This window comes from Aythya fuligula, chromosome 6, assembly GCF_009819795.1.
Source record: "Aythya fuligula isolate bAytFul2 chromosome 6, bAytFul2.pri, whole genome shotgun sequence".
NCBI classification, from domain to species: Eukaryota; Metazoa; Chordata; class Aves; order Anseriformes; family Anatidae; genus Aythya; species Aythya fuligula.
The window spans coordinates 8,216,960-8,244,215 of record NC_045564.1 but is presented as its reverse complement, the minus strand read 5'-3'; the positions used below and the strand labels follow the sequence as shown (position 1 = coordinate 8,244,215).

Sequence of the window (27,256 nt, the reverse complement as noted above, 5' to 3'; positions counted from 1 at the left end):
CTGCAGTGGCTACGTAAGCTGCCGTTTTTTTGTTCTTTTTGCTTTTCTTTTTGACAAAAAAGGTGTGGGTAAAGCTTCTGCCTTTTCTGGCTGACCCCATAGAGCTCTATCAGTTCCCCCAAGGCCTTACCGCTGTTGATTCTGAAAGTTAACAGCGTGCATTAGCTTCCGTGGATCACCGCCAAGCACCTGAATTGTGTGTGCGTGAATATTCATCATATTAATGCTTAAATTGGATAAATCCTATTTATGCTTTTCTATTCAAATGGGTTGCTGTACAGCTTTAGGCTTCTGCTGGTCAAATAAAGTATTGGGGAGCAGGTGAGCCACCTACGCTTAATATTCAGGTCTCTGTCCTGGTGCATTGCAAGAATGCTGAGACTTCCTTGGTCTGCTCTTTCATTCACTCCCTTTCCATCATTTACTTCATTCTTTCACTTGATCAGGTTAGTAGGTAAAGAACATGGCATTATATTCGCCACTATTGACTGGTCACACATAATGCTGAGAGAAATAAATGTGAAAATGAAAAAAAAAATGTAGAAACATAGGCATTTTGAAGCAGTCACACCTTCTTAAAAGCTTTCAATATATTCTCCGGTGAGAATTAACGCTTTCAACACCATTCTAAAATACACTGAGACAAAAACACAAGACAAAATGCGCTTTGAAAAATTCTGATTGGTTCTAGGAAATAAATTCTTCTGATACCATTTTGGCTCTTCTGCCTCTGGGAAAGGAAGGAAAGAAGGGGACTGGTGATTTATGAAATGTGTTCATACTTTTTAAATACAGTGGTGAAAAAAGAAAAAAAAAAAAAAAAAAGGTTTGACTGACAAATCATAAGTTTCCAGGAACAACAGTGGACAGAAGCAGGTTTACAAGCTGTATTTCCCCACGTACTGTGCTCCCAAGTTCCTGACATCTGTGCACCCTTCCTGATACAAACTGCAAGGAGAAATACCAACCGTGGCTCCCAGTCCTAACTTGCCCAAAGAACAGAGCTTGTGAGGCATTTCATTCAAATCATAGCATGCTGAACTGAAAAGCGCATTTTTTGTTGAATCCTGATACAGTCTGGTGAGAATGATCTGATCTATTTTTTATGAAAAGTCACTGACGAAAGTAATAATAAACTATTGCTTTTTATAGGATTTCAAGTCTCTAACAGTATATAAAAGTATTTTTTTTTAATGTAACATAGAAGTCTAAAATAACTTGCCGAAATAGCTTACTCTGACTTCACCCTGTGGAAATCTATCATACCGTATTTCTCTGTAATTTTATTCACTTAGGATGAGACTTTCCAAATTCCCTGACAAAGCCGAGTCTCCGATTCTCTTAGCTTTTGGGTACCTAAATAATCAATTAGATGCTTAATGGGGTTTTCAAAAGGCACCACGTGCCCACTCCAGCAGATTTTCAATCAATCCTTCAGGCACTTCTAGGGATTCAACCCTTTGTGCATATTAAATGACAGGAGCCCACCCCGCTCACATCAGCTTTGATGAGAGCTTTGTTATGTGACTTGACCAGAATTTGGAGAAGCTGACACAGAGAAGGCTTGTCTTACTAAAGAGTGGGAAGCGTCCCTCCCGGGCCTTGCGTTTGCTAAGAGTCAGTTCTAAACTGCATGACGGATGACACGGGTTCTCGCTGTTTCTAAAACAATTTGTTGCCTCCCTTCCAGGAAAAATTAACTGTTGTAAAGCTAGTGACAAAAGGGGACAGCTGAAACAAGACCCATGTAGGTGTTGTAAGACCCGGCAGCATAAACCTAGAGAACTCAACCGCATCCACACAGCTTTTAGAAAAAGCCATCTAATTTAATTCAACATCAGCCCTCCAGAAAATGCCAACAAACAACAGCACCAACAAAGAAACCAGAGGAAAAAAAACACCACTAATTTAACCTCAGAATCCATTTGCTGGTCCCAACTTTATAGTTCCATATAGGATAGTGAAAGCAATACCAGCACTCCATGATTTCACCAGTTTATTGTTGTTGTTATTTTGTTGTGCTTGTTTTTAAAATATTTGAGATTAGACTGACATCTCTACATCTTAAACCCAACCCAGATTTGGGCAATGTCTTGTAAAGCTAGAGAGGTAACGTACAGTTTTCAGTAGACACGTAAAGAGGTTTCAGCAAGCCCACATGCCAATGCGCTGGGCACAAAACCATCTGAACACCACCACTGAATCTGCCAGAAGCTGTTGTAATATGCTCAGATACACAAAAGAAAATACCTTTATCCAAAAAGTCAGATGAAGAAAAGCCTGTGTTACCAAATTCCAAAGTGTAACAACAGGCCACTGTTGAAGGTCTCCCTTTACTTGTTCCTATATTGCAAACCAGGAACTCCAGTCCTTCTTTTTCCAAATGAAACACCACTGCACATATATATGTAAATAAATATACATAAACAAACAAACAAACAGAACAGCCAGTTGCAATAGCGTAGAGGACGAAGAGAGCCTGGGCCAGGACCGTGGTGGTGTAAATTAGTTAGCAGTTACACAGAATATTAATGGTCAGGTTTAATCTACGGAGCGCAGATACACAGCACAAAAAGCAGTGTTGCTCTTGTCGTATGTTAGTTTATTTTCTTCTACATTTTAAATATGACTGAAATTCCTTTAGACCTATTAAATGAGCAAATCCTTTCTGAAAACAGTACAACATGGCTGGAATGCAATAAATATAAGCACTTTAATATTTAAGTGAAGAAAATGAATTTCAGTGTGTTTTCAAATTGGTTTTCTTCAGTGCAGAGTTTCTCTATTTGTCCAAATAAAATGGATTTGAGTGGGTGGCACCTTCAAGGAGATATGCGGCACTATTCAATGCCTTTGTGAACCTGGGAAGATATTATGAATAATGGATTTGCTGTGCTCTTAGACACAGAGCCACAACAAAAACAATATCATTCTAGGTTCTCTAATAAGCAGCTGCTGGAGTGAGGAATAAAAAGCCTGGACTCCTGATTTAAGCTCCAGGTGCTGGCATTTTTGCTCAGTACATTTTCATGATCGTTGTAACTATGGGACTGCCTCTGAGCTTTCAACAGGGAAACGACTCAAACACAGAGTGTGAAGGGCTGAATTCCCAAGGCTACCTCTCCCCATTTGGATTTGCTGCTTTCTTCTTAAGAGCCCATTGCTATACTATACCTGTCTCCCAAATACAGCTGGAAAGCCTCCCTCTGCCAACAGCTGGAAGGAAAGGGTAGCTCAATACATACACACAAAACATAAGAAAATTGGTTTAGTTTCTTTCTTTTAAGGATGTGAGTATACATCCCCATTCAAGGGGGAGAGAGTCCTTTGCTTTATTTTGTAATGAATTTAAAATATTTAAATGTCATCAACAAACTACTCTTAAGCATGAATGGAAATAACATCCAACTGTTTTCAGTGCAGAAAGATTAACCAAAATAAATTTGACAAGTGTGCCTCTGAGTCCTTTTGAAAAGAATCTGGCTTCTGTCTGATAGAAAATCAGAAGACTCTGGGGCATTGAACCCATTCCTAGCAGCATGTTTTCAGCGGTCAACAGCACAGGCCTGGAAAAAACAGCAACTGCTCTTGGGAGTGGGACACATGAGAGCAGGGGGAGGCTGGATAACTATCTGCCTGTCAGAACGGGATGATCTTAGCCTCATGTTGACCTCAAACTTGCAATTTGGAATTGAACCTATTCAAACACACCTTCACATGAAGTAGCTCCACCCATCAAGTACATCTAAAAGCATGTGTGAAAGAAGCTCAGGGATAGGGATCTCAAGTCCCAGAAGTCCAGCCAGGGCATCTGAAATCTAACAGATTTTAATACTGGCACTGTCGTTCTAGAAGCTGTGATGTCTTCTCATCCTTTTAGAATTACATCTCCAGCAAGAGACTATTAAGATCTTTAGCTGCAGATACCAACGCTTAGCTCATGCTATTGAGGACGGTGCTGAATATGTCATCTAAGCATTGTCAAGGCTTGACTGATAAGCTGCTAAGAACTACATAAAAAGTTCACAGACTCAGAATTAAGTTTTCATCAACCTCTGGTGCTAGCTGCTGAATTCACACCCACTGCTGCATACTGCATCCTCAAGCCCTTATTTTCGTCTTAATCTTCCAAACACAGTGAGCTCAGATCTATGGTACTATGAAACACTGATCTGAAAATCTATGGAAGTGTTTTTGAAACAGCAGAACAGAACTGCAGAACATCACGTATGCTGTTTTATTGTGTGTTTGTTTTTACATATATCAGAAATATAATTTCAGGGTGGAGGTACCAGTGTAACTTCAGCTATGTTTGTGCTGTGCAGCTTACTGGCATGCCCTCTGTGCAACAAAAACTGTCCGTGCCTATCTGTTCTGTATTAAATAATTCACAATTTTTGATGACATTTTACTGCAGTTGAAATATTAGGAATATTATTAGCTAGAATTTTTGTTTTGGTGACAGAAATATGCTTGAAAACAATACTAAATTATAAAGAAACTCATCATTTTTGCATCATCTGGATAATTCCAATACATATTTAATAGGTTTCCAACAGATATACATGCCTTTGCAGGCTCCGAGTTCAGTAAATGTATGCATAAAAATTGTCTTTCAGAGGGTGAAGTGGGAAAGATACTGGCCAGTCTAGAATGAGATTTTTGCAAGACATTGCTCTGAATATTGGAAATGCAAAAAACGGAGTTGGCAGCATTTTTGTTGTCTTATCCTGATCCTCACCCCTATTAAGGCAAGAGGAAAAAAAAGTATTTTCATGAGAGGCTTCAGACTGGCTATGTAAATAGTTCATAAACTTAAACACTTCTACCATGGGGATATAAGTTTATGTAGAAACTTTACAGCTTCCTAAGCCCACTCAGAAGATTCTGAGATACGTCTCAAACAAGTATCCATGCATAGTACCAAATTAATTTTGTTTTATATATATACACACATATATATATGTATATATATATGTATGTGTGTGTATATGGTTCTACCATTCATGGAAAGGTTTAGGACAGAAATTAGCCCTGAGATTTTTGAAGAACATGACTGATAGAAGAATCCACTGTTGGGTTGAAAATTATAAATAATTAACATTCTAAGAAGGTAAGAAGACAATTCTGTGTCTTCCAACTTCAATAAAGGAGCCAGGAGACCTTTTCTGTATGTAAGGAGTCATTGTTTAAGGATGGTTTTTGCAAAGTCTGAATCGTTAAATGAGAAAAAAAAAAAAAAAAAAAAAAAAAAAAAGAAATTAAAATAGCTGGAGCCAGACGACAAGAATTCAAACAAGAGAGATGTATATGTAGAAAGGCATCCCTTACAGCAGACCTCCCTTTTGAAATCTAATGACCAGCTCGTGTAATTTCAAACTAGAAGATAAACGGTGCTAAAAAGAGTTGAACATTCAAGTGGAGATGCCTATCCAAACACTGCTGCTTATGAATGGTAGGACACCCTCCTGCTCTTGTTTATTCACTGGAGATACGAGTGGAGAAACAATCTACAATCACTTGTGTTGCAGCACATGGTTTTGGGTAACAGTACTCCGTGTATCACAGACTATCCATGTAATATTTGCCCTAACTGGTACTGACAGGATATGGCTGTGATGATTGAAATACTTCACTTTAATGAACTGTTGTCTTCAATGAATTCTGTAATAATATCTGACATCTTTCACCGCCGTATGAATTGCTCTCTGTTGGTACAATTCATTTTTGTTTTGGTTCAGATACTCTAAGACAGTATCTCCAGGAAAACAAGTTAGGCAAAGAAAAGACTGCCAGTAATGAGTGGATGTAATGCAAAGGAGAGATAAAACAACTAGATAATGAGCCTGGATATGTAGACAAAAAAACACACTATCACTTATAATGTGCTGAATGTCTGGCTGCTGTTCCTTTGCCTTTGAATACTGAATGCAGGACAAGGGAAACACCCTGTCAAGATCTGGACATCATTTTGCAGGAGCTATAGTTATAACACCTGCACACTGGGGAACAAGACAAGGATTTCAACATGCACATTATCAAAGAGAGAAAACGACTGAGCCTACTACAGTATTCAGGATCAAGTGGACTCCGTTTTCTGGACCTGGTGGCTAGGATTTGATGGAAAGAAGCCTTCCATCCCTTGTAGCCAGCTCTTGAACCAGCTGTTAGAGAATCTAGGAGGCATTTTGACAACTAAGGGAAACCAAGTAGAAAGGCATCCAACTTGCTGAAGATCGCATTAGTTGAGCAGTTCAAATAAATCAAGCATTCTGCTGTCCAAGAGGAATCCATCAGCCAGCTATACATCATTTAGGAAACTTGCGCATCCCTGGGCTGACAGAGGGCAACGGGAACACAGAAAAATACTGACCCTCTGAACAGTTTTCCAAGCCACAGTGGATGCTGAAATAATAGAAGCAGGGAAGCTACTGAAATAAAATAAGATACACAGTTTCTTGTAAATCAAATGCATCTTTCCTTAAAAAAAAAAAAAGACATAAATCTTTTTGCAGATAGCTGAATGTAGAGTTCAGATAAGCCACCAGAAATATTTACAGAGAAAAGATCTCAGACATTTTAGAAAGCAGCTCCATCCACCACAGCCTAGTTAAAACAAAACAAAACAAAAACAAAAACAAACAAACAAAAAAAGTAGCAGTGTGATTTTTGCCCTTCCCTTGGTCAAAAATAGTGCTGTGCATTGAGACCAGTAGCAGAAACCAGAATGCAAAGCTCTTGCTTTTTCGGAAGTGTTGAAAAGACAGAAAAAGGCCTGAAATATTTTCGATATTAAAAAAAATGCCATGTCATTCTAGTTACTAAGAAATTCAAATATGCTTCTCGTGTACAACATGAATTGTCATAGACAGTTCCAGTAAAAAAAAAAAAAAAAAAAACACCACTGGTTTCTCTAGACCTGCAGCCAACAGCCAGCCACACGAACACTTCAGCAGAAGCTACACAATTCCTGTACATTTCACAGGGCTATTCCACGGAGGCATGCTTCAGTTGCATCCCAAACAATTAATTTGTGTCATGAAGCACGAAACCTGCCGGCCTTTGTAATACCGCTAACTGCATACACTGTTAATTTCTGTAAGCTTTGAACATTGCTGTGCAACTACAAGCAAGTTCAGCATTGCACTGACTGCATTCTTCAAGGCACAGAGAAATAACATACTCATAGGTTTCTCATGACCTATACTACTACTAAAAATCCAGCTTTGTTTTGCTTTCTTCCCATCACGCAGGGCAGTTCACAGAACATTCACTTTTTTATTTTTATCTTTTAATTATTTTTTTTAATGTTACCGAAGAATTGGAAGTCATGTTTTCAATGATGGCTTCAGTAATAACCAACTACACGGCCTTGAGTGAAGCACTACGCCTTTGCCCTTGGTCTCACCAAATGGAAATAATGGCACCGGTTGCCCAGCTCAAGCATTCCTTGAAAATGAGGCACAACCAGTCAGGTTTTCTACACTTGCAAATACATGACCATATTAAACATCTCTCCTTACCAATCAGTGCCGGTTTTCTTTTGCAACTCTGTACAAGTTCAAAGAAGTTTACAATGTGGAGTTTAGGCGTTTTGGTTTTGTACTTCAAGATTCATCTTTTTTAGTATTGCGGAGATTAAACCATATTTTCCCCTTAACCCAACAGCTATGCTTTAGGTATGATTTTTTTTTCTTTCCTGATAATTCACATCTTTAAATTGATTTTTACAATTGGTACTCTGGGAATTATAAAAGCTAGGTTTTAGACTTTCTTTGGTCCTGAAAAATGTGTTATGGAACTCTAACACAATTATAAATTTGGAGGCTCGGGCACGGGCCTCTCTTTGATTTGAGGGATTAATAGCAGGTTGTCTCCGTAGTACTACTCCGAGGATTCCAAAGGGAATTCTCCTTTATCAAAATGGCAAGTGCTTCCTGAAGGGCTGTCAGGACACACGTTACAAACTACCCAAAGATGGGCCTTCCACGGCTCCCTCAAGTTTTTCTGCCTGCCTTCTAATTTCCTGGAGGACATTCGTCTTCTTCTGAAAAGAGATTAGCTTTGCTTTTGCGGGCATCAGTGAAACACGTTCCCATCCCACTGAGAAGCAAGGCAGGCACCAGCCCCTAGCCAGGGGCGTTTCAACAAGGATGGTACAGGCTCAGAACCGGGACTGTGTTTTCAAATCTTCATGAGGTTCTTCAATGGAGGTTTGATAGAGGCCTGATCTGGATGGTTGTATTGGTGTGAGAAATAGCTACAAACCTGACGGTCGGTATTTCGTTTCAAAGCTGGCCATTGCATAAGGGAAAAGGAAGAAAATGCAACAGAGTGTAATGTACAAGAAGCCCAAGGAACCTAGGCTCAGCTCTGTGTCTTCAAGTGGTTTTGATGGTATAAAGCAACCAGGCTGACTACCCAACGTGTTAAGCCAAGCAACATGAACTTCTTCACTGAGACTAAAGCAAAATAATAAAAAAACACTATCATAGCAATTTAAAATCAATTTAATCATGTCTTGCATTGCACACGCTGTCAAGATGTGTTAAAAATAAAAAGTGTGCATCATCATCATTGCGCAGTATTATTCCAAGGGAAGCTATAGCTGATTATCACCTCCTAATGAAACTGAATCTATCCCTGCTGTATTTCTTTTACATGCACACTACCCTCCCTCTAAATTCCTAAAATTAAAATGCTCCCTATGGGAAGAAGTAAAACTAAATCCAGCAATGATCAAGCAGAGACATGAGATAACAGAAGCTAAGCCTCTGCTTAATGTAGGCTAAAGAACAAAAGAAGGAATTATGTAAATACACCAGGAATTCTTTTGTGTCTTTCTTTCTTTATAAAGTAAAGAAAATTCCCAATTTGGGGCCAGAAAAGCAAAAGTAGTCAACAATTATTTTGTGTCTATTTGAAAATAAGTAAAAGAAGATATAAACACCTTAGCAACAAGATATTGTATTAGTGGTTGTACAGGTTAATTAACAATGACAGTGATATATTCTTTTTGTTTTAATTTGCATCTGAAGAACTGCACCAAAGTAGTGAGTGAAGATCGGCATAAACAACTACATATTTTTGAACTCTTTAAATACAATTTTGAGCATGGGAGAAATGACAGGGTCCTAGACAGAACGTATTGTGTTAAGTGAAAAGGCAAAGAAGTTAAGTGAAAATGCAGATTAAAACCCAGCAACCAGCGAGGGCCCCCGTTCCCATACCTTCATTCCCCCCAAAGCGTGCTGCAGGACAGCACACGATTACATTTCTCTGTACCCTAATTCTGCCATGTTCTGCACTACCAAAAGGAATCAGAGAAGAACAGAGAACTGGCCCAGTGACTATATAATGGATAGACCAGAGGGGAAAAAGTTGTACATTAATCCTGAATGTTCTGGCCTCGGTGCCCATAATTTCTCAAGCTTAAAACATAAATAACATTTTTTTGCATTTAACATACAGTCTACAGCACGTGTTTGCAAAACTAAATAACCGCCTGTGTTTGCATGAGATATATGAAGTTCAGTTGGATTTGCATATCAGAGATCAGGCTGTGAATCTCTGACGATATTTACAGTTGGATAATTGAAATTAATCCTACCAAAATGACTTTGACAGTCTGAATTTATGGTCTGAGAAAACAATCCTGGAACTGTTTGCCGAGCTGTTAACATGGCTGACCATATATTTCAATCTAAGCTGTGCTGCTGAATAAAATCTACTTACAACTTCTAAACTCCTTCCTTCCCTCCCTCACTTCCTGTTGAAGTTGCTCACTAAAATCATTAAAAAGATGGGATAGCCTTGAAGACAGGAGATATACCAGGGTTTTGCTGTTTTGTTTTCTACTTTTCAAACCATGGCAGGTACATTAGTTTTTTTTTTTTTTTTTTATGGATATTATGGCATTTTATTTTTCATTTCCTTTAAAAGCAGCCAATTCTCCCAGCGGAAAGCACTGAGAAGTTTCAACATCAGAGCTCAGCCTGCCTCAAGCCCTGTTGTAACATGGAAAATGGTCGCATCTTAGCATGCATTTGTCTCCTCAGAGAGGATGAAAGGTGCTTGCGTTTTTGTTTGTTAATGTTTTCTGTTGCTTGGTGTTTTCTTTGTTGTTGTTTTTTAAACTCAGCACAGACCTTTAGATAAAGGGCACATAAGTTGTCACAGAGAACACTTAACTAAAGCTACCTCCCATTACCCGCCTGGTAGGAATGTCATCTGTGGCTAGATATATGACAGACCCTTCCAACCTACACAGAACAAAAATGCCTGTGAAAAATACCTACTGCAAGCAAAATTAATTTGGCAATAGGTTCACCTCCTAGTCAAACAAAACTCAAGCAATTAGCAAGCTCGATTTTCTTATCATTGGCAAACAATTATATAATTTATTAAAACTGTTGGCAACCTTTCCTATTTCAGGGATGCTACACACCCTGTATTCTTTGGGTTCTAATAATGAATTCAACAACTGTGAAATTTGCACCTTGGGTTTCGGTGTTTAAAGAGGAAAACCCTCCCCACTTTCATGACACCAAGTTTTCAAGTACAGAAGACTCTGCTTTAGTAATTTCAAAAGTTTTGTTTATAGATTTTTAGAAGTATGTTTTTAATATACAAGAGCAGCTTTATGAAATCTGGAAACAAAAGGACAACTACCAAACATTACAGAAATGTAAGTAAATAAATGCCACAAATATAAGTACCTTTAGTAATATCCCTTATAGAGAGGTGACAGTCAGTAGCTCTGATCCTTGTCTTGCTGCCCCCTGCCCCCATGTGATGCTTTCCAAGAATATTCATTTTGAAAGCAGGCATACATTTAAATATATTAGGGAAGAAAGACTTATAAAGACTCTCACTTATAAAGTGTTAATTCCTTCTTAGTAGAAAGAATGAATCACTATATTAAGCAGAGTACCTGCAATCACTGATACTACCCTAATACAAGCACATTATCTTGGGCTCCGGCCCCTATTCAGAGACAGCTCGTGGCAGCTGGCAGACACCTGAGAAGTCTACAGAAGATGAGCAGATAAGCACACATTCTGGGAGGATGAGAAGAAAAAGATTTTCTAAGCACTGAAAACCTTTGTGGCGAGCCTGCTCCACCTTCCTGTTTTGTTGCATGCACTCAGACTGTAAAAAGTGTCCAAATGGGGTTTATATGGTACACAGCACAGCTGGCTTCGTGCGTATCAGAGAACTCCAGGCACACAACAGATTTATAGGTGGCACAATGGGCAACACCTAGGATTAAGTGTTGCCAAACTCAGCCAATTAGCTTAGCCAAGTAGTACTGCCAAGCCAAAATACTTTGCGGGTTCTTTTCTGTAGCATTTCTATATAGAAGCACCAACAAATAAACAAGCCAAACAGAAAATACCAAGTTAATCTGTCAATAACTTCTTTTTCCTCTCTCCACATACTGCCATGTATTCTGTATGGGTTGCTTTTTCACTGGAATTCAGTACACTTGACTGTTCTGCAGAAGCAGGTCTCCAGGCAAGATGTTTTAACCATGAAACCATCATGGTCTTGTCATCAAATCCCTTTTTTTTTTTTTTTTTTTTTTTTTTTTAAATAGGCTTCTCGAGAGTGCCTCATTTTTCTGCTGTACCCACGTAGTATTAAGTGTGTACACCATCTGTTCTACATACCTTGCAAGTTCATCCAAACAGACTAGCTGAACAGAACTTGATTTTTTGGACCTAGTTAATGTAACATAGATAAACCCATAGACTCTTATTGTGAGCAGACTGGAAGTCCACCAGTGGGGTGTGCAAGTGAAGCTTTCTATGTGCTTCTGAATATTCCCCTTTTAAGCACTCCTGCTCCCTTCAGCCACTGAGTGTTTTGCGTGACTTAGGGTCTCACTAATCATATGCTGATAACTAGCCTTTCACATCATGGCTGCACTCCTCACTCTCCTATTTTCAAAAGCAAAATGCACATCAGATACGCTGAAGGTAGAAATGAGAGTTGTTAATGAGTGTGAGTGGGAGGCATGGGTGGCGATGAAGATTTGCTTTGATACCTCTGACTACAAAAGCTTCCTTGGTGGAGAAGATATTTTAAAATGTCTAAACAAAACCTCCCTTATGCAAATTCAAACCCATTCTGACATAAAATTAAAGCTATTCTTAGTATTATTTCTTAAAGGTCACGCATATGCCATAAAGGCTGATCAAAGTATTAAAATGCAACAACAGGTTAAGAAAAGAGGCAACGATACAATAGATTTCCAGTGCTTTCATTTCTCAGCAGAACACTGACCATTAATCCTTATTATTGGCAGTGAGGGTGGAAGCGTCATCTGTTATCAGAACTGGCTGACAATTTCTGTTATAAAACCTACTTCTAATTGCCTTGAACTTTGTCAAAAGTTAAAACTCTTTTGTCTGTGGTTTTATGAAACCTGAACATTTGTTTCAAGCTTTTGTTTTAGTTGCTGTTCTCCGCTTAGCCAAAATAATTCATCCACTTTTAAGAATAAGGGGAGTGAAAGGATACATTGCTCATCTCATGTTGAAAACAATGGCTTTATTATAATTTAATGCTTCCCCATTTCATGATTTGAAGGCAAGGCTAAAAATCTGATGTTGACAGAGTTTTAATTAGCTCTCAAAAATAAATAAATAAATAAAAATTCTGTTCATATTTGACCGAATTATAAAATTTTGAAAAAATCTCAACTCATACATGAAGTACTTCACTTACAACCAAAACCCTGAACCAGCTTCACCAAGCGTGCTCCCAAATAGGGCTCTGGGGTCTTGGTTGCAGGGCTCACTGCAATTGCAGCAGACTGAGGCTGATCTAGACAAAATGGGAGAGAAAAGAAAGTGTCCCTTTGCTTTTTCAGTGAAGCTTCTTTCCCTGTTGTGGCCAACAAGCTCGAAGCAGTATTTTGCCTCATTCAGATACAAAGGAAGAAAAAGACAGAGAGGAAATGGCAAACCCGTGAGGACTGGATGATAAAGAACCAGTGAAAACACAAATGAGACTGGAGAATTATCCGCGGACTGATGACATTCAGTTGTTAGAAATCAGACCAAATACAGTGCAGGGGTGTCAGTAATACTGTTCCTGAATTACTCAGGAGTCTAGAAGGAAGAGTTCAAAACAAAATCCCATTCCACTCCTTTAAGGCATACATTATTCAAAATATGTCAGCTCAAATATAACTGAATAAAGTTGAAGAACTAATAATTAACTGGTAAGCGGGAATATACTAGTATTTCCAGAAGCACCTTCATAAAAATACATTTGCCTGAGTAATAAAGAAAATGAAGAGGTATAGCTGATTTATTAATCAGGACTCACACCTTGCCAAAACATATATAACGAATAAAATAAATTTCCACTTGTCTAACCTAAAATTAAAGTCTGTTGTGCTCATAAGCTAGAAATACAAAATAGAAAACCAAATTAACTTTTTGTTGTTACTTATTTAAATTACATATTGAAGTTTCACAAAGCTGTGACCTTAGAACCAAACAAAACCCTACAATAACAACAACAAAAACAAGCACAGAACCACTGATGCCAAATGAAAGCAAATACCATTCATGGCACAATCTTAACTCCTTCCCAGCTCTTGAATTTGTAAAGCCTTTATCTAGTAAATGATATCAAAGTTGTTGTTTCTGCACCACCCCCATTAATCCTTTCACATTCCTAAAGTGAGATCCACAAATTGGTGCTGGACATCTCTCCAAGTGGGCTAAAACACAAAACAGTGGTTATTAAGAAAAGCTATCCATCAGCTAAGTATCTCCAGTAAGTCCATACCTGTTCACGTCCCATATTTTACTGGTGCTGTCCATAGAGGCAGAAGCAACAAAATCACCACAGGAATGCCACGAGCAGTCCCATACAGCTTGGGCATGTCCCTCCAAAGTCAGAATGCATCCACGCTTTGAAAGGTCCCAGATTCGCACTGTTGCATCCCCACTTGAGGTGACCAACTGGGTGCCACTGTTGCAAGGAAAAATAAAGAGTAGTTTAGAAAAAATGGTTAAATAACAACTGTAGATTTTACATTAAAACGCATATGAATAAAAATTTATTTGCAATCGTATTTTTACTTAACACTGCTTCCTGATATACCATAGATGAAGCAGTCATGTATTAAATGTGCTATCAAAGGAGAAGAAAAGATGTGAAGTAACTATCTTCCATGAGAAAGTAAATATGGGTTCCAGAAACGACTTTCTTACTTTTTGTAGCCCATTTATGAGTTTATTGATAAAATAACTTAAGCCCAGGGAACAGCTTTCAAAATAGAATAAAATACCTTTACGGAAGAATTTTTTTATTTGCCAAATCCACAGCATTTGCTACATATAAATTATTGTTTAAGCATCCTAATATTCTCTCTTGTGACTCAGTACAGACACGCTAACGCACTCACTGTCTACTTCATTGGTGCATTACATAAATGGAAAATACAGCATCCAACTCAGATTGCGTGGCCAAAACTTCAGGTATTATCTAGTATGGTTCTACTGCATGGAAGCATGGACACGGTTGCAGATTAAAGGTCCACGTGGTTCAGCAACTTACATTACACCACAAGTAGGAGTGCATTCTTAATTAATAGAAACCAGCAAGAATAAATAAGCAGAGTGGTATAACACTCTCCCAGCCCCAGGCTGTGGCTCAGGATGTCTTTGAGACAGAAGCTGTACATCTTCCTAGTCAACAGCCATCCATGGACTGGTTTTGCCACGACAAATTAATTCTTGAACATATGCACGCCACTGGTACCTACAGTCTCTTTTGTCAAGAGTTCCAAAATTTAATTAGGCATTGTGTGACAAATTATTTGAGGGTCATAAATACCTTGCTTCATTTCATTTGATGCGTCTAATTCTAATATTGTGATGAAAAGTAAACACTGACTACACATTTACCTCCTCCAAGCCAGTTGTGACATTACAGGTTCCCTATCACAGCATTTCACCCACAAAGCTGAAGACCCCCATTACTTTGCGTTCATCTGCGTCGATTTTCATCTGCCACTTCATCGTCAACTGTTGCAACTGGAATTCTTCTCCTGCAATTCTTTACATGCAACCAGCATTTCCACTGCCCTAATTATTCTGATGAGCAATTCTTCCACCTCATTCTCTTCCCCAGTTTCCAAGATCAGCTTAATAACTTCGGTCCCAGCACAGATCCCTGCGGGTCTCAGATAATCATTTCTCCATTCTGAACATGACATTTTATTCCTACCCTTTCACCAGTTTTTAAACTCACAAGAGATTTTTCCTTTTTATTCATGACAGTTTTGCTTCTTTGAGAGTTTTTGTTGAATGACCTTAAGAAGAATTTAGTGAAAATCCAAGTGTACCGAATTTATGAGATCTCCCCTGTTCAAATGCTCAGCGAGCCCTTCAGAGAACTCTAATAGATTTCTGAGACAATTTCCAAAGCTGTGTCCACACCTCCCAGTGTGCTTCAGTAATACAAATGCACCCGGGATCCCGAAATTTTGCTTCTTAGTATCATTTTTACCAGTCTTCCCAGTAGAAAGGTTATGGACTGATCCACACCTATTCAGAGCCTTTTAAAAAGGCTGAAAAAAGTTAATGCAGCCTTCCCAAGTTACTGCATTCATGATGGAGATTTTCTATTTTAGTTACAAAAACAATTGAAGGCCTAAAATATATTAACTTTGGGTATTCAGACTCATTTCTCTGCTGTTACCTCACCAACATCAGTAAAAAGATCTAGCCTTTAGGATCCAATAAACACTGTTTTTATCTGAATAATGGGAAATATGTTAGCGCAGGTGGTACAAGTCCTTCTTCCAAAGCTCTGGATGTAAAACTGCTTGCTGGTTGATTTGAGCAATGCTGCTGTTCAACTTAGACTATCTAAATATTTAGTTCACTGTTGCTGTTAAAAAAAAAAAAAAAGAATAAAAGAAAAAGATGAAAAGAGGGCAGAAGGGAAAGGTTGTCAAAATATAATGTGTCGGTTTTATTCTTCCTTACCTCCTTTTCCAATAGATGTTTGCCAGATTGCTTCATAAAAGCATCTCAGACAGCTTGAAAAATGTGCATCATTTATTTGATAGATCTTAAGGGGAATTTTGCCTTTATGAAATATCACCTAACTAAACTTTTGACCATTTTTTAACACTTATAGTTTAGATTGTTATTTTCTGTGAAAATACCGTTATCATCCTCATTAAGGCAGATACGTTCCCCTACCTAAGACAAAGCTTTGTGAGTTTAATCTCTCAAAAATTTGAACGCAGCCCAGTAGTAATTCTGAGGCACGTTCATACACAGCAAAGCGCAAAGTGAGTGAGGGCTGCAGGAGGAGAACCTGATTTGTCAAGCCGCTAGGAATAAATGTGTTTTTATTAATGAAACACTTGTACTTTTAATAACTCAACCTAGATCTCACTTCTGGAGATGGATGAAATTAATGAAATGACAAATTACCATACCCTTTATACATTTATGAAATAAGATCTATTTTAAAACAAATTCAGAAGCAGGTATAAAGTGGGACTGATGAAATCTATAATTGATTCAGAGGGCAGCAGGCACTGCCACTGTTGTGAATCGCAAAAAAAAAAAAAAAAAAAGATTTATTGCTTATGCATTTTTTAATATATAATCCCAAAAATGCCACATGAAGAACTGGTTCCTTGGGCTGAATTTTAAGAAGACACCATCCAGGCAGTGATGAAAATCTTTCAGAAAACAGATACGAGCAGGAAGGTAGTACAAATGGATTCAATTTGGCAATCTGTGGCAGGGGAAAGAGTTACAAATGAGGTTTAGCACTCCTCACAGACCAAAGGGGAGAAAAGCAGAGCTCGTGGAGACAAAAGAGCGGTTTGTGGAGGAGAAGTTTTGAGAGACAGACTGATTGTTGTTTTTGCCTGCAGTAAAATGCTCAGACACAGGTATTGTTTCATCACACAGAGCTGCAGCTCTTCTTTAATTGCACAATCACTTCATACATGTGAAACAAGATTATCTGAAAAAAATAAATCAGGAAAAGTGGATATTTTTAATGATTAAGCCTGTCAGGTTATAATATCCACACAATCCTCTAACGTTTGACGGATTTTCAAACAAAATGCATACTGATTTTTAATATAAAACCATATGGAAATACAACAGTATATGCTCAGCCTTAATTATCAACAGCTATATACATAATCTCCATTTGAATTTAAAATTGATCACTAACAGAGAAAGCTCCAATTAGTTCTGTGCCATGTGTGTATCTGTAATTCAGAAGCTATTAAACACTTTTAATTCTTTGTATTCACCAAACAAATCAAGGAACCAGACAATGTATTAGGAGACAAGAACAACAGAAACCTGATCTTCTTCTGTCAACTCAAACATTCAAATTATGTAAATAACTTTGACAGCTTCTAGAAATTTGGTGCTAGCAATAAACTTAGTTATTTTTAAAGAAACTAGCAGTGTATTTGCTTATTCAGACCCAATCAGTTGGCTTTACAAGGTCTCGCTTGCTTTGTTTTGAGGGTTTTCTCTTTAGGCTGTCTAGCTGACCAAAGCACTAGAGCAACCGAAATACGCCTGCACAGCTCGGAACCAAGTCTTTGTGCAGAATAATCTTTCCAGACAATGTTCTAGACCATGGAGCCTGTTACACCCATAATCCCCACACTGTTTCTAGGGACTGGTCTTTTTCCCTAGTAGCAAATATGGATACGATTCTACCTTTCCACTGATTTCAGGTACTCCATCGATGCTATATTCTATCATTCCTGAAATGTGCAGAGAGGAGAGATCCTTGGAAGAACTCATTCCACGGCCCACAGGAGCAGATGGACCATTAACTTTGTAAACCTGAACGAACCTTCCCTCCCTCATATTCTCAACACACACATTTCCTTTCACTATATAGTCCTCCTTCTTCTAGATTCATTGTTCTCACGGCAAGATGCCTCTCCTTCAATTAATTACCTTACTCACTTGCAGACACATCAATAACAAAGGGTCACGTTCAGCAAGAGCACCCCCTTCGGCTCAGCATTGCCCTAGGACATTTCAGATGATGGTTTCCTTCAGGGAATGCAGGTGAGATGTCGGCAGTAGCTCCCGGGATGGTGCCCTGCTGCCAAAAGCTGACCAGCATGGCAGCATCAGGGCAGATGCAGATAGGGCCCCTTGTGGGAAGGCCACAAGGCAAAACCAGTCGGGAAAATCTGAAGATTGCCTGACCACGAACCCCATCCTTCAAAAAAAAACTTACGCAGGTTGCCTTTTTGCATAGCCAAAATCATGGATGAGGCCATCATGTGCCTGAGGGTCTCTCTCTCAGGATCCCAAAACTACCAGAGCAATACCTCTTCATGACCACTGAGCACTCACAGTCAGCTTTACTCCAAGTACAGGTGCGGACAGGTTACATTTCCTTTCCCTCCAGTTTATTTAGGAATGAACAGCAATGCAGAGCTCCCTGTCCACCATACCTCATCTTCAGAGTTAATCTCAGCAATATCAGTTTTAGCAGTTGTCAGCACCAGTCCTGTGAACAAGGCAACAATTTCACTGCTCTATTCTACACAGCACTGAGTGAACGGAGCAACATCTGTGCTGCTAGCACTTGTATGTATTATTTATGCAGCGGTGCAGACATGCCTGGTGTTCTGCAGACATAAAGCAAGAGGCAGCGCCTTTCCTGAGACAGTTACAGCCTAAATCAAGAGGAGGGGAGCAAAGCCTTACACACAGTGCTGGCAAATAACAGTTCTCAAAGCAATGCACTAAAACCAACAGCACTTGTGTTCAAGTTTTGTGTCCTAGAAGAGCTGCAGCAGCTGATGGGAACTTAGCAGGGCAGCATCAGCAGCTCAGCAACACGTTTTAAGCATGCAGTCTAAAATGTTCCAGGATTAACAGCTTTTTACAATGGCAAATGAATACAGTAAAATCAACCCTAAGCAACTGGAAAAATGTTCTGTCTTATTTACTCCTATTTATGCATATCTTCTAAAGCACAAAAGCTTCTAAAAGCCACTGGACTACTGGCAGTATCAGAGTTGGTAGACCCTAAATACACCAAAACCCAAGGGCAGAACTGCAAATACTGTTAGAGATCACTAATTTTGGTGACATTATATGATAAGCTAAAGAGGAAAGATAGTGAAGAAAGAAGGAAGTGTTTAGTGTACAGCTGTGCAACTCTTAATAGAAAAGAGTTGTTCCATGAAAAACAGAGCTAATGAAGCCTGAATGCCTATGGATGTGTCTTTTGCCTCCTAGCACCATCACCTTAGCTGTTGATTAAATATCTATGTTAGGAATTGCTCCATCCTTCAGACTCGGGTCTCTCAAACTCTGTCAGAGTTAGCCTGCAGGTTAAAAGTTACCGGGGAGCACAAGAGAGGGGGTAAGGAACCTGTGCAGAAGCAGCACAGTGAGCACATCCTTGTAAGCTTCGTTTTGCTAGGGAACAAGGCAAAGAACTGCAATGCAGATGGTTGCATTAGGGAAGCACACACCTACCAGTAAGGTCCACCTCAGGTCATGAGAGAGCAGCATTTAAACACACTCTGTTCCATTTGATACTAGAAACAAGGGAAGGGATGGAAATGCCAAGCCTGAGTTCAGCTCCACAGTCATCATTACTCTTCTTTATTGCCCTGCTTTGCCGTGGTGCGTTTCTGTCACAGCCACTCGTTTGCTTCTCACCAGAGAGAGGGCGAAAACTGGCTGAATTTAAAACAGCCTGGGGTCAACAGGTCATTAAAAAGGTTCCCGTAAGAAAACACAGAAAGGACAACAGGTGATTTTTTCCACAGCAGGCAGGAGACTTGCCCGGCTCCTTGCTAAAAGGTGGTGTGGACACAATGCTCTGCGAGTGCAGAGGAAGACAGCACGGAGTCCTGGAAGAGGAATACATCAAGGGTTACATGGAAACAGCATCTGGCTCAAAACTCCTCTGAAATGAGCAGCAGAGCCCAGGAGGGTACTGAGATAAGCCTTCACAAATGCTTTTCCCGTTCTTACCCACGTCTGGGCATTCCCCAGTACTCACTGTCGGGAACAGGATGGCAGGGCAGGAGAATTTGGCATGTGCAGCCAAAGCCCTGAGCCTGCATTTGAACAACATTCACAGCAGCAAATATTTTGCTTCCAAGAGATTTTGTAACCTCAAGATACAGCCTTAAGATGTAGTTCACTTTTATTATTTTAATCCTGGAGTCACGTTAATTCTTCTAGGGGATATTTTGTATTAAAACCCCTATTTTTTTGAGGCCCATGGTTTGTTTTGGCTGTTGCTTTCATTATCCTCATGGACTGTATGTGTCTAAGACATACCTTAATTGTAATATGTTACATCCTTCAAAATAATCTTAAACCCAATTTTACTCCTTTTTTATTAATAGACATAAAATATCATATATACAGAAGGTGAATGCTAGAATACTCAGAAGTATAACCATGAAAATGTCTTGCCTTTTCCTCATTTACCACCAAAGCTGAGGGGGAAAAAAAAAAAGAATTTAATTTCAAAAATGCAAAAATCAATCCTAAACTGATATTCTGTAAACCAACGAAGAAGTTTCCAAGCCAGGAAGCAGTGCAGAAATCAGCAGACACTGGATAGCAAGTAGGTGCATGGCTTTCTGTCTGAGAAAAAATGAGAAAACACTTCTGCAAAAGTCTGCAACACAAAGCTCCCAGCTGGAAATTGTCAGCAAATTGTCAATGCATAGCATGCCAAGTGCAAACTTGAGGTAATTTTTCATTCCGTATTATCTAATTGCTCCATCTTTTGATCATTTTTTTATGCCTATATATTGACCCCAGACAGGACGCTTATTTTCCCCTGCCATCCTACCTGGCCAACAGCTGGGTGTGATATTGAGGAAAAAGAAAGCAAGCATTGTTTTGGTATGGCCCCTCTCCTCAGTGCTTCTGGAGGAGAACTGGCATCATAGAAACGGTATTTATTTATTTATTCGTTAATGTTCACCTGATTTATTAAAACTTCCTTGAGGCTACATTACACTTTCATGGCTACGATGCTGTAAAGATAACATGCTCCTGCTACCAAAAAGATTCCCAGGATGGCATATATGAATTTTCACAGAATTAATTTAAGTTACTTATAAACAAGTCCTCCATATTTTAAAGCATTTTCCCTTTCTGAACTGATGGCTGCTGGTAGAAGCTGGCACATCCAACCATGCGCAGACACACAAACCGCTTTTTACCTGGTGCATCTCCCACTGCTCTTACCAGCTTGTTTCTGTCACAGTGCATGATTATTCCTTTAACTCTGGGTTTTGGCCTGCTCAAAATGTAGCCTTAGCCTCGTGATGATGATATTTTGTTATGTCCACAAGGTAGCAGATTGTTCCCATTCAGTTTATAATCTACAAAGGCCACAGTCAGGCCTGCTCCATTCAAATCCATTAGCTTGCTAAAATGAGCTGGGTACCTCTGCAAAAATACTGAGCGTGTGCCATTCACTGCAGGCTAGTCTTTTTAAAGTATAAAAAATGAGTTAGCTGTCTTTCAATGTCATGCAATTAAGAGTGGTTAAATGAGATTTTAAAATAATTTAGGCACCTGGTAGAAGGCAATTTTTAATACATGCAAAATTGCCTTTTAGGAGGCTTTGGAAGCACATCAGGTAAGGAATAAAAATGGAAAAAGATAAACTGGTTACAATATTTGGAGCTTAGATGCAACGAAATCCATGTCAGGACAGCAGGCGCCAGACAACGCAAGGGTCCCTCCGAGGTTTAGAGACCAATGGACACCTTTTTAACCAAGAAAAGTGGTTAACCAATAAATACTGCAAAATGTCTGCGTTTTCCAGAAACACCTTCTATTTGTGCCATTCCAATGTTTTCCCCCATTGATGTTAATATTAGCTTAATTCTCCCTACAAAGTATTACATTTCAAAAATAAATAGGCGTGTTTAGCCCACATAAAACTATGCACAGTATCTCTAATATGCATTAACAGCATGTTTACAGTGTGTCATGCCAAATCTCAACACCCATCCCCATCAGCCACATCGTTCTACCTCCACTGGAGTGACCCCAAAACCTCAAATTTTAATAAAGGGCTGTTGAAGTAGGGAAAAGCCTGGTCTGGAAGGAGTTCAGATACAAGAATTCCATGTACGGAGCAGATTTATGACCCATATTAACAATGATAATCCTCTGTCACAGTTCCCCTCCATGCCAAAGTTGTGGCTCAGCCATTTCAAATCCATTATCAGCCCCAAATGGTTGTCCAGTGATGTCTAATCTCAATCAATAGGCAGTAATGAGCCACAGCCATTAATCCCATCTGCATGTTTGCACAAAGCATCATTTTTAAGCTGCGTATTTATATGCACAGAGAGTTCAGAGAGCGCACAGAGACTTCACAGCATGTGAAAAGTTCTGCACTGGGATTTGAACATTTCCCAGGCACCTGGAAGAATATTTAGCTCACGCTGTGTAACGATCTCTTGATAGCGAAAGCCCAAGAAAATGCATAGGGCAGTGCACTAGGCAAGTGCTTATATTTTGGGCAACTGATGATCTTACTGAGCCATGCCCTGGGGATAGGAACATAACCAAAGGCAGAGGATTACTTAGTGGAGGCAGTGATCAATAACAAATTAAGGACTGAAGGAGAGTCGAAATGCTGAATGTTAACAGAACCCTGGGTAGCTACAAGAGAAAGCAGAACACCAACATTAATATAATCTTCCATCCTGTAACACGAAGGTTTGATATGAAAAGTGAATTTCCACTTATGAGGCCATGCAGTCTAACACCTGATCACTCGAGGCAGAAAAACAAAAACAAAAAACAAACAAAAACCACCAAAACCTCAAACCCTTAAGCAACACTTAGTGAGCTGATCTCGAGGACACATATCCTGTGGCCTTCTTCCTTTCTGTTCCCCATTAATTTTGTACATAAACAAAGAATACAATTATAACAAGCTGAGAACAGGGTTCCCCACCCATGTCCTTCAAAGGTGAAGGAAGTCCTGATGCTTATTTCACAGCTGGTCAACACCTCCTGCTACCTGTGCCACTCTAACTGAAATTACCCAAATTACTGCAGTGACGCAGCTTGAGAGGAGATGCATACATACAACATTTAAACGACAGCCATACAACTCTTGCCTGGCATTTGTACTCGAGACAGATTTCTTTACTTCAGCCATTACAGCTTGTTGCATGCTAATGAAGATTCTGAATTAATTCGCAATTGAAAACAGTAATGTACGTTTCAAGCCTTGCAACGAGATTCATGCCAGGAAATTCAAAATCTCCACAGATCAATCTCTGAACATAATGCCCAAGGGTTAGGGCATAAGTTCTGAGTGGTTTACTAAGAAAACATATTAAAGAAATACATTAGGAAATGTTGCATGTATACAGTGAAATGAAACCAGATCCATGACTAATAGAACATATTGAAATCCTTGCATGGGTTAATCTTCTAAATTTGCGGTAAAATAGCTAATATAAAATTATTACATGTGCTGCTGGTAAAGCAGCACGAACCAGAAAGCACTTACAGTTCTAAACTGCATTGAAGTGGCCAGATTATTTCTGTCAAAAAGAAAGAAATTAAGGAAACAGACACAACCGCAAGGGAAGATGCTGACTTCAGGCGTGCCAAACCCATAGTCAAGCTTTTCCTCCGTAACACTCAAAACGTTATTTTTCTCCCCAGCGAGATCGCTGTGACTAGGAGGAGATTCCATGTTACGTTCTTCAGCCACGTCCCCCCTGCGACAGTAGGACAGCAATCCTGGGGAAGAAGTGGAACTGAAGCTTCCTGTAGTGGAGCTCTCCAGGTGGCTGCGGGGAGGAGCTGAGCAGCGGGGCTGGGCTGGCACCAGGGCTCTGGAATCGAACACGGGAAGGCTCTGGATCCTCCACATCCCCACAGCACGGGTCCTTGCCCTAATCATCACCTCTGAATGTCCTTGATAAAAATACCAAATGTAGGTGAAACCTAATCTTCGTATTTTAAAAGGGATGTTTCAGTACAATTCATGGTGTTTTTTTAAATGCATTCCAAATATTTTGTGTTTATTTCCAACCCGAGTATCTTACAGGCTGCCTCACAATTGAGGCACCATTCTCCAGTCAACCCTACCAGTAATGTTTGTTATTTTAACAGCTACATGTTAGAAACACACATTTTAACAACATAATGAACATGTATATCTCCTTACCTACTCCACTAGAAACCCTCACAGCAGACTTTAGGGACAAAACAATTGCCTTTATTGCACAGAAGAAAACAATAATGAACCAGGAATGTTAAAGGCAGCGAGATTATAATTGCACACAAAGAAACATAACAGAAAAGATTCTATTAAGAGAGATGTTTTGATGTCTATAGCTACTCTGAATGAGCCAGAGGAAGGCGTTCAGCCGGAACAGGCTTGGGCCAACAGCAGTGCCACCAACCCGAGCAGGAAGCAGCAAGCTTTCTGTAACATAAACTCCCGACTCCCAAGTAGGGATAAATACCGCTGAAGCTAGAAGAAACCCTACGCTGCCCCAAAACCTGAAGCCTTCGCAGTGAAAAGCAGCTTTTGCTCACAACCAAAGCAAGTGACTTGAACATCTGCAAACTGCGTTACTTCTGGCGACTCCTGGGCAGCAGCTCTGTGGAACGGCAGGAACTGGGAATCAGGGTGACATGCACAAAAACAAACCCAGGAGCTCCACGAGGAGACAGCAGATTTCTACAAAACATTCATCCAGCACATTCACAGCTTCACCGAAGCTGAACTAATAGGTTTAGAAGTATACCATTTGAGTGGCACTCTATCAAAGAGATTTCAACTGCATCTTTCTCCTCCTTCCTTCTATTAAAGAATTTTTCATTGATTTTTTTTCCTTCAAGAAAATTCTGTACAGTTTCTACGCCAGATCTATTTACCTATACAGCTGATCCAAAAGTTCTCCTAATTTCTAAAAGTCCAAACATTCAAACATTCGTAACAAAATATTACTGATTTCAGTAACTAAAGCCTTTTATTTTTTCTTTTTTTTTGGTAAAGAGAGTGATTAAACTTGACACCTTTTGGGACACCTCCAAAGATGATCACAGTGCCTTTTCAACCAATAGGACTGGTTTGATGAGCCCAATACCATGCCTGTTTGCAGGTCTAAAATTCACGTAATAATGGAATGGAGCATGCAAGACACAGTCATTTAATAATAATGAGATCATTTCTATGGAAGCAAGGCTTTTGGTACATTTGAAAACTGTTTACCTTATAGACAAGCATAGAATCTAAATGACATTATAAAGATATGACAGTTAAATAATAACTTAAATAATGCCATAAGGATCAGCTATCTTTTTATACCCATTAGGAGCTGAAGTGTATCCGAGGTCATGCACTGCAGGTATGAAGATTTATGTCCTTATGAAGGAGGCTTTAAAGAGGTGCTTCACATTTGTGATGAAGGGACTACAAACTCATGAGTAAAAAAAGAAAAACTGCATTCGTTCATCTGGGAAAAAAAATAAAGATAGCAAATAGAGATAGCAAATACAGTAGAGATCAGAGAAAAGAAACCATAAAAGCCCTGTATGAAGTCCCTTACAAATTCTGAGTTGGAATTAAACTTTGATTTGCCCCAAATCAAACCCACTAAACCACCCTAAAACAGTTTTCAAAGCAAAACTAGTGACAACACAGCGCTCCTTTGGCACTCCCTCTCACTCCGTCATGGAAAAGTCTCTGAAAAATTGTGGCCACGGAGGGAGACGGTGCCACTGATATTTCTGTGGGCATTTCTCAAAGTGTTTGTAAGGCTGGGTGACACCCTTCGGAAGCAGATGGCCTGAAATTCTTTTCTTCACTCTCTTACAGAGCCTTTAGGTGTCTTTTCTAGCAGTGCCCCTGCTTTCACTCAGATAGCCCTAACTCTGGGGACCTCAGGAAAAAGGCATCATCTGGCAGCTTGCGTGGAAGCAGGTGTATGCCCATATAAACATCCTGTGAGACGGGATTTACACTTCAGAACCACATTCCTTTCTCCCTCCCCTATAAAACAGGGAAACGAAGTTCTGTCTCACTACACACGCACACAAAAAAAAGAAAACTAACGTACAGGAAAGCATACAAAGCATACAAACAGATGAAGAAACCAGCTATGCATTTACAACTACAACTCCTAAGCAATACAGAAGAAACACACACACACACCAAAAAAAAAAAAAAAATCAGTGTAAACATCCTCTCATAAACTTCTAAAATGCAAAAGACCTCATTTCATTTCGGCTGCCAAAGCCCCTCACACCACCACCACCACACTCCACACGCATTTTAAGCGGCTCCCATCATACCAGCACCCTTTTTAAAAATCTGAGCCACACATGCAAACCAACAGAAAATGCCTAATGAGGCAATCAACAAAACAGTCGTGATAAAAATCCTTGCTCTTAAGAATAAGATGTCAAAGTTTACCTTAAATATTGGGAAGGTTTCCTACTATTTCTTAGTTTTACACAAAGATTTCCAGAGGTTTCCGACCACTGGCTTTTGCATTTTAGTATGTGAAACCACCTGTGAAAATAACTACAGAGTGGTTCCATCAAAAGGCAGCATTTTATTACAATGTGATTTCTTCCTGTAATTATTTGAAATACGCATTTGAATTGCTCAATAAGAGGACTGCTTCTTTTGTCAGCTACTTTCCTCTCTTTTCTCTCTTAAACTGTCATCAGTATTTCTCTCCCCTGCTGTTTGCTGAATTATTGTAATGGAGAAATTATTAGTGAATCATTAACTTTGAGTGGTCAATATTTCCACCAACCAAGAAATGGAAGCCAAAGGTAGTTTTCCAATAAAGCGTGGTCATTCTGGGTGAAAAGCAAAGCCTGTTCAGTAACCACACTATGGAGCTGCAGATTGTTTGCTTTTTAAAATCAATGTAATGACAGACTCTTAAAGTTCCTGATAGAAAAGAAAGAAGCTGCATTCCGTCCTGCCACGTATTTTCAGTCCAGAACAGTTTTAAAGGACAGTTCTGGTAAATGAAGGATTTATTTAAAAAGGGAAAAGTAGTGACAAGTCCAATCATATTTCTACAACTAAAGCAGCTGTCCCTCAACATCAAAATGCATGCAACTGTTTTTTTTTGTTTGTTTGTTTGCTTGTTTTTGTCTTCCTATTGGTATAGAAAAGTGTACTGCTTCAAAGCAGATGCAACAACCCTTGCAGAACACAAGCAGTCTAA

General features: G+C 39.3%; 1 protein-coding gene across 1 annotated transcript in view; it reads right to left on the bottom strand.

Moving 5' to 3' along the window:
• The window catches only part of SPAG16 (sperm associated antigen 16), a 381,187-nt gene that overhangs the window by 149,408 nt on the left and 204,523 nt on the right, over positions 1-27,256 (bottom strand). The window contains exon 12 of the mRNA XM_032190097.1: positions 13,807-13,992. Within this exon, the coding sequence (XP_032045988.1) occupies positions 13,807-13,992 (186 nt within the window). The remainder of the gene's footprint in view (positions 1-13,806; positions 13,993-27,256) is intronic.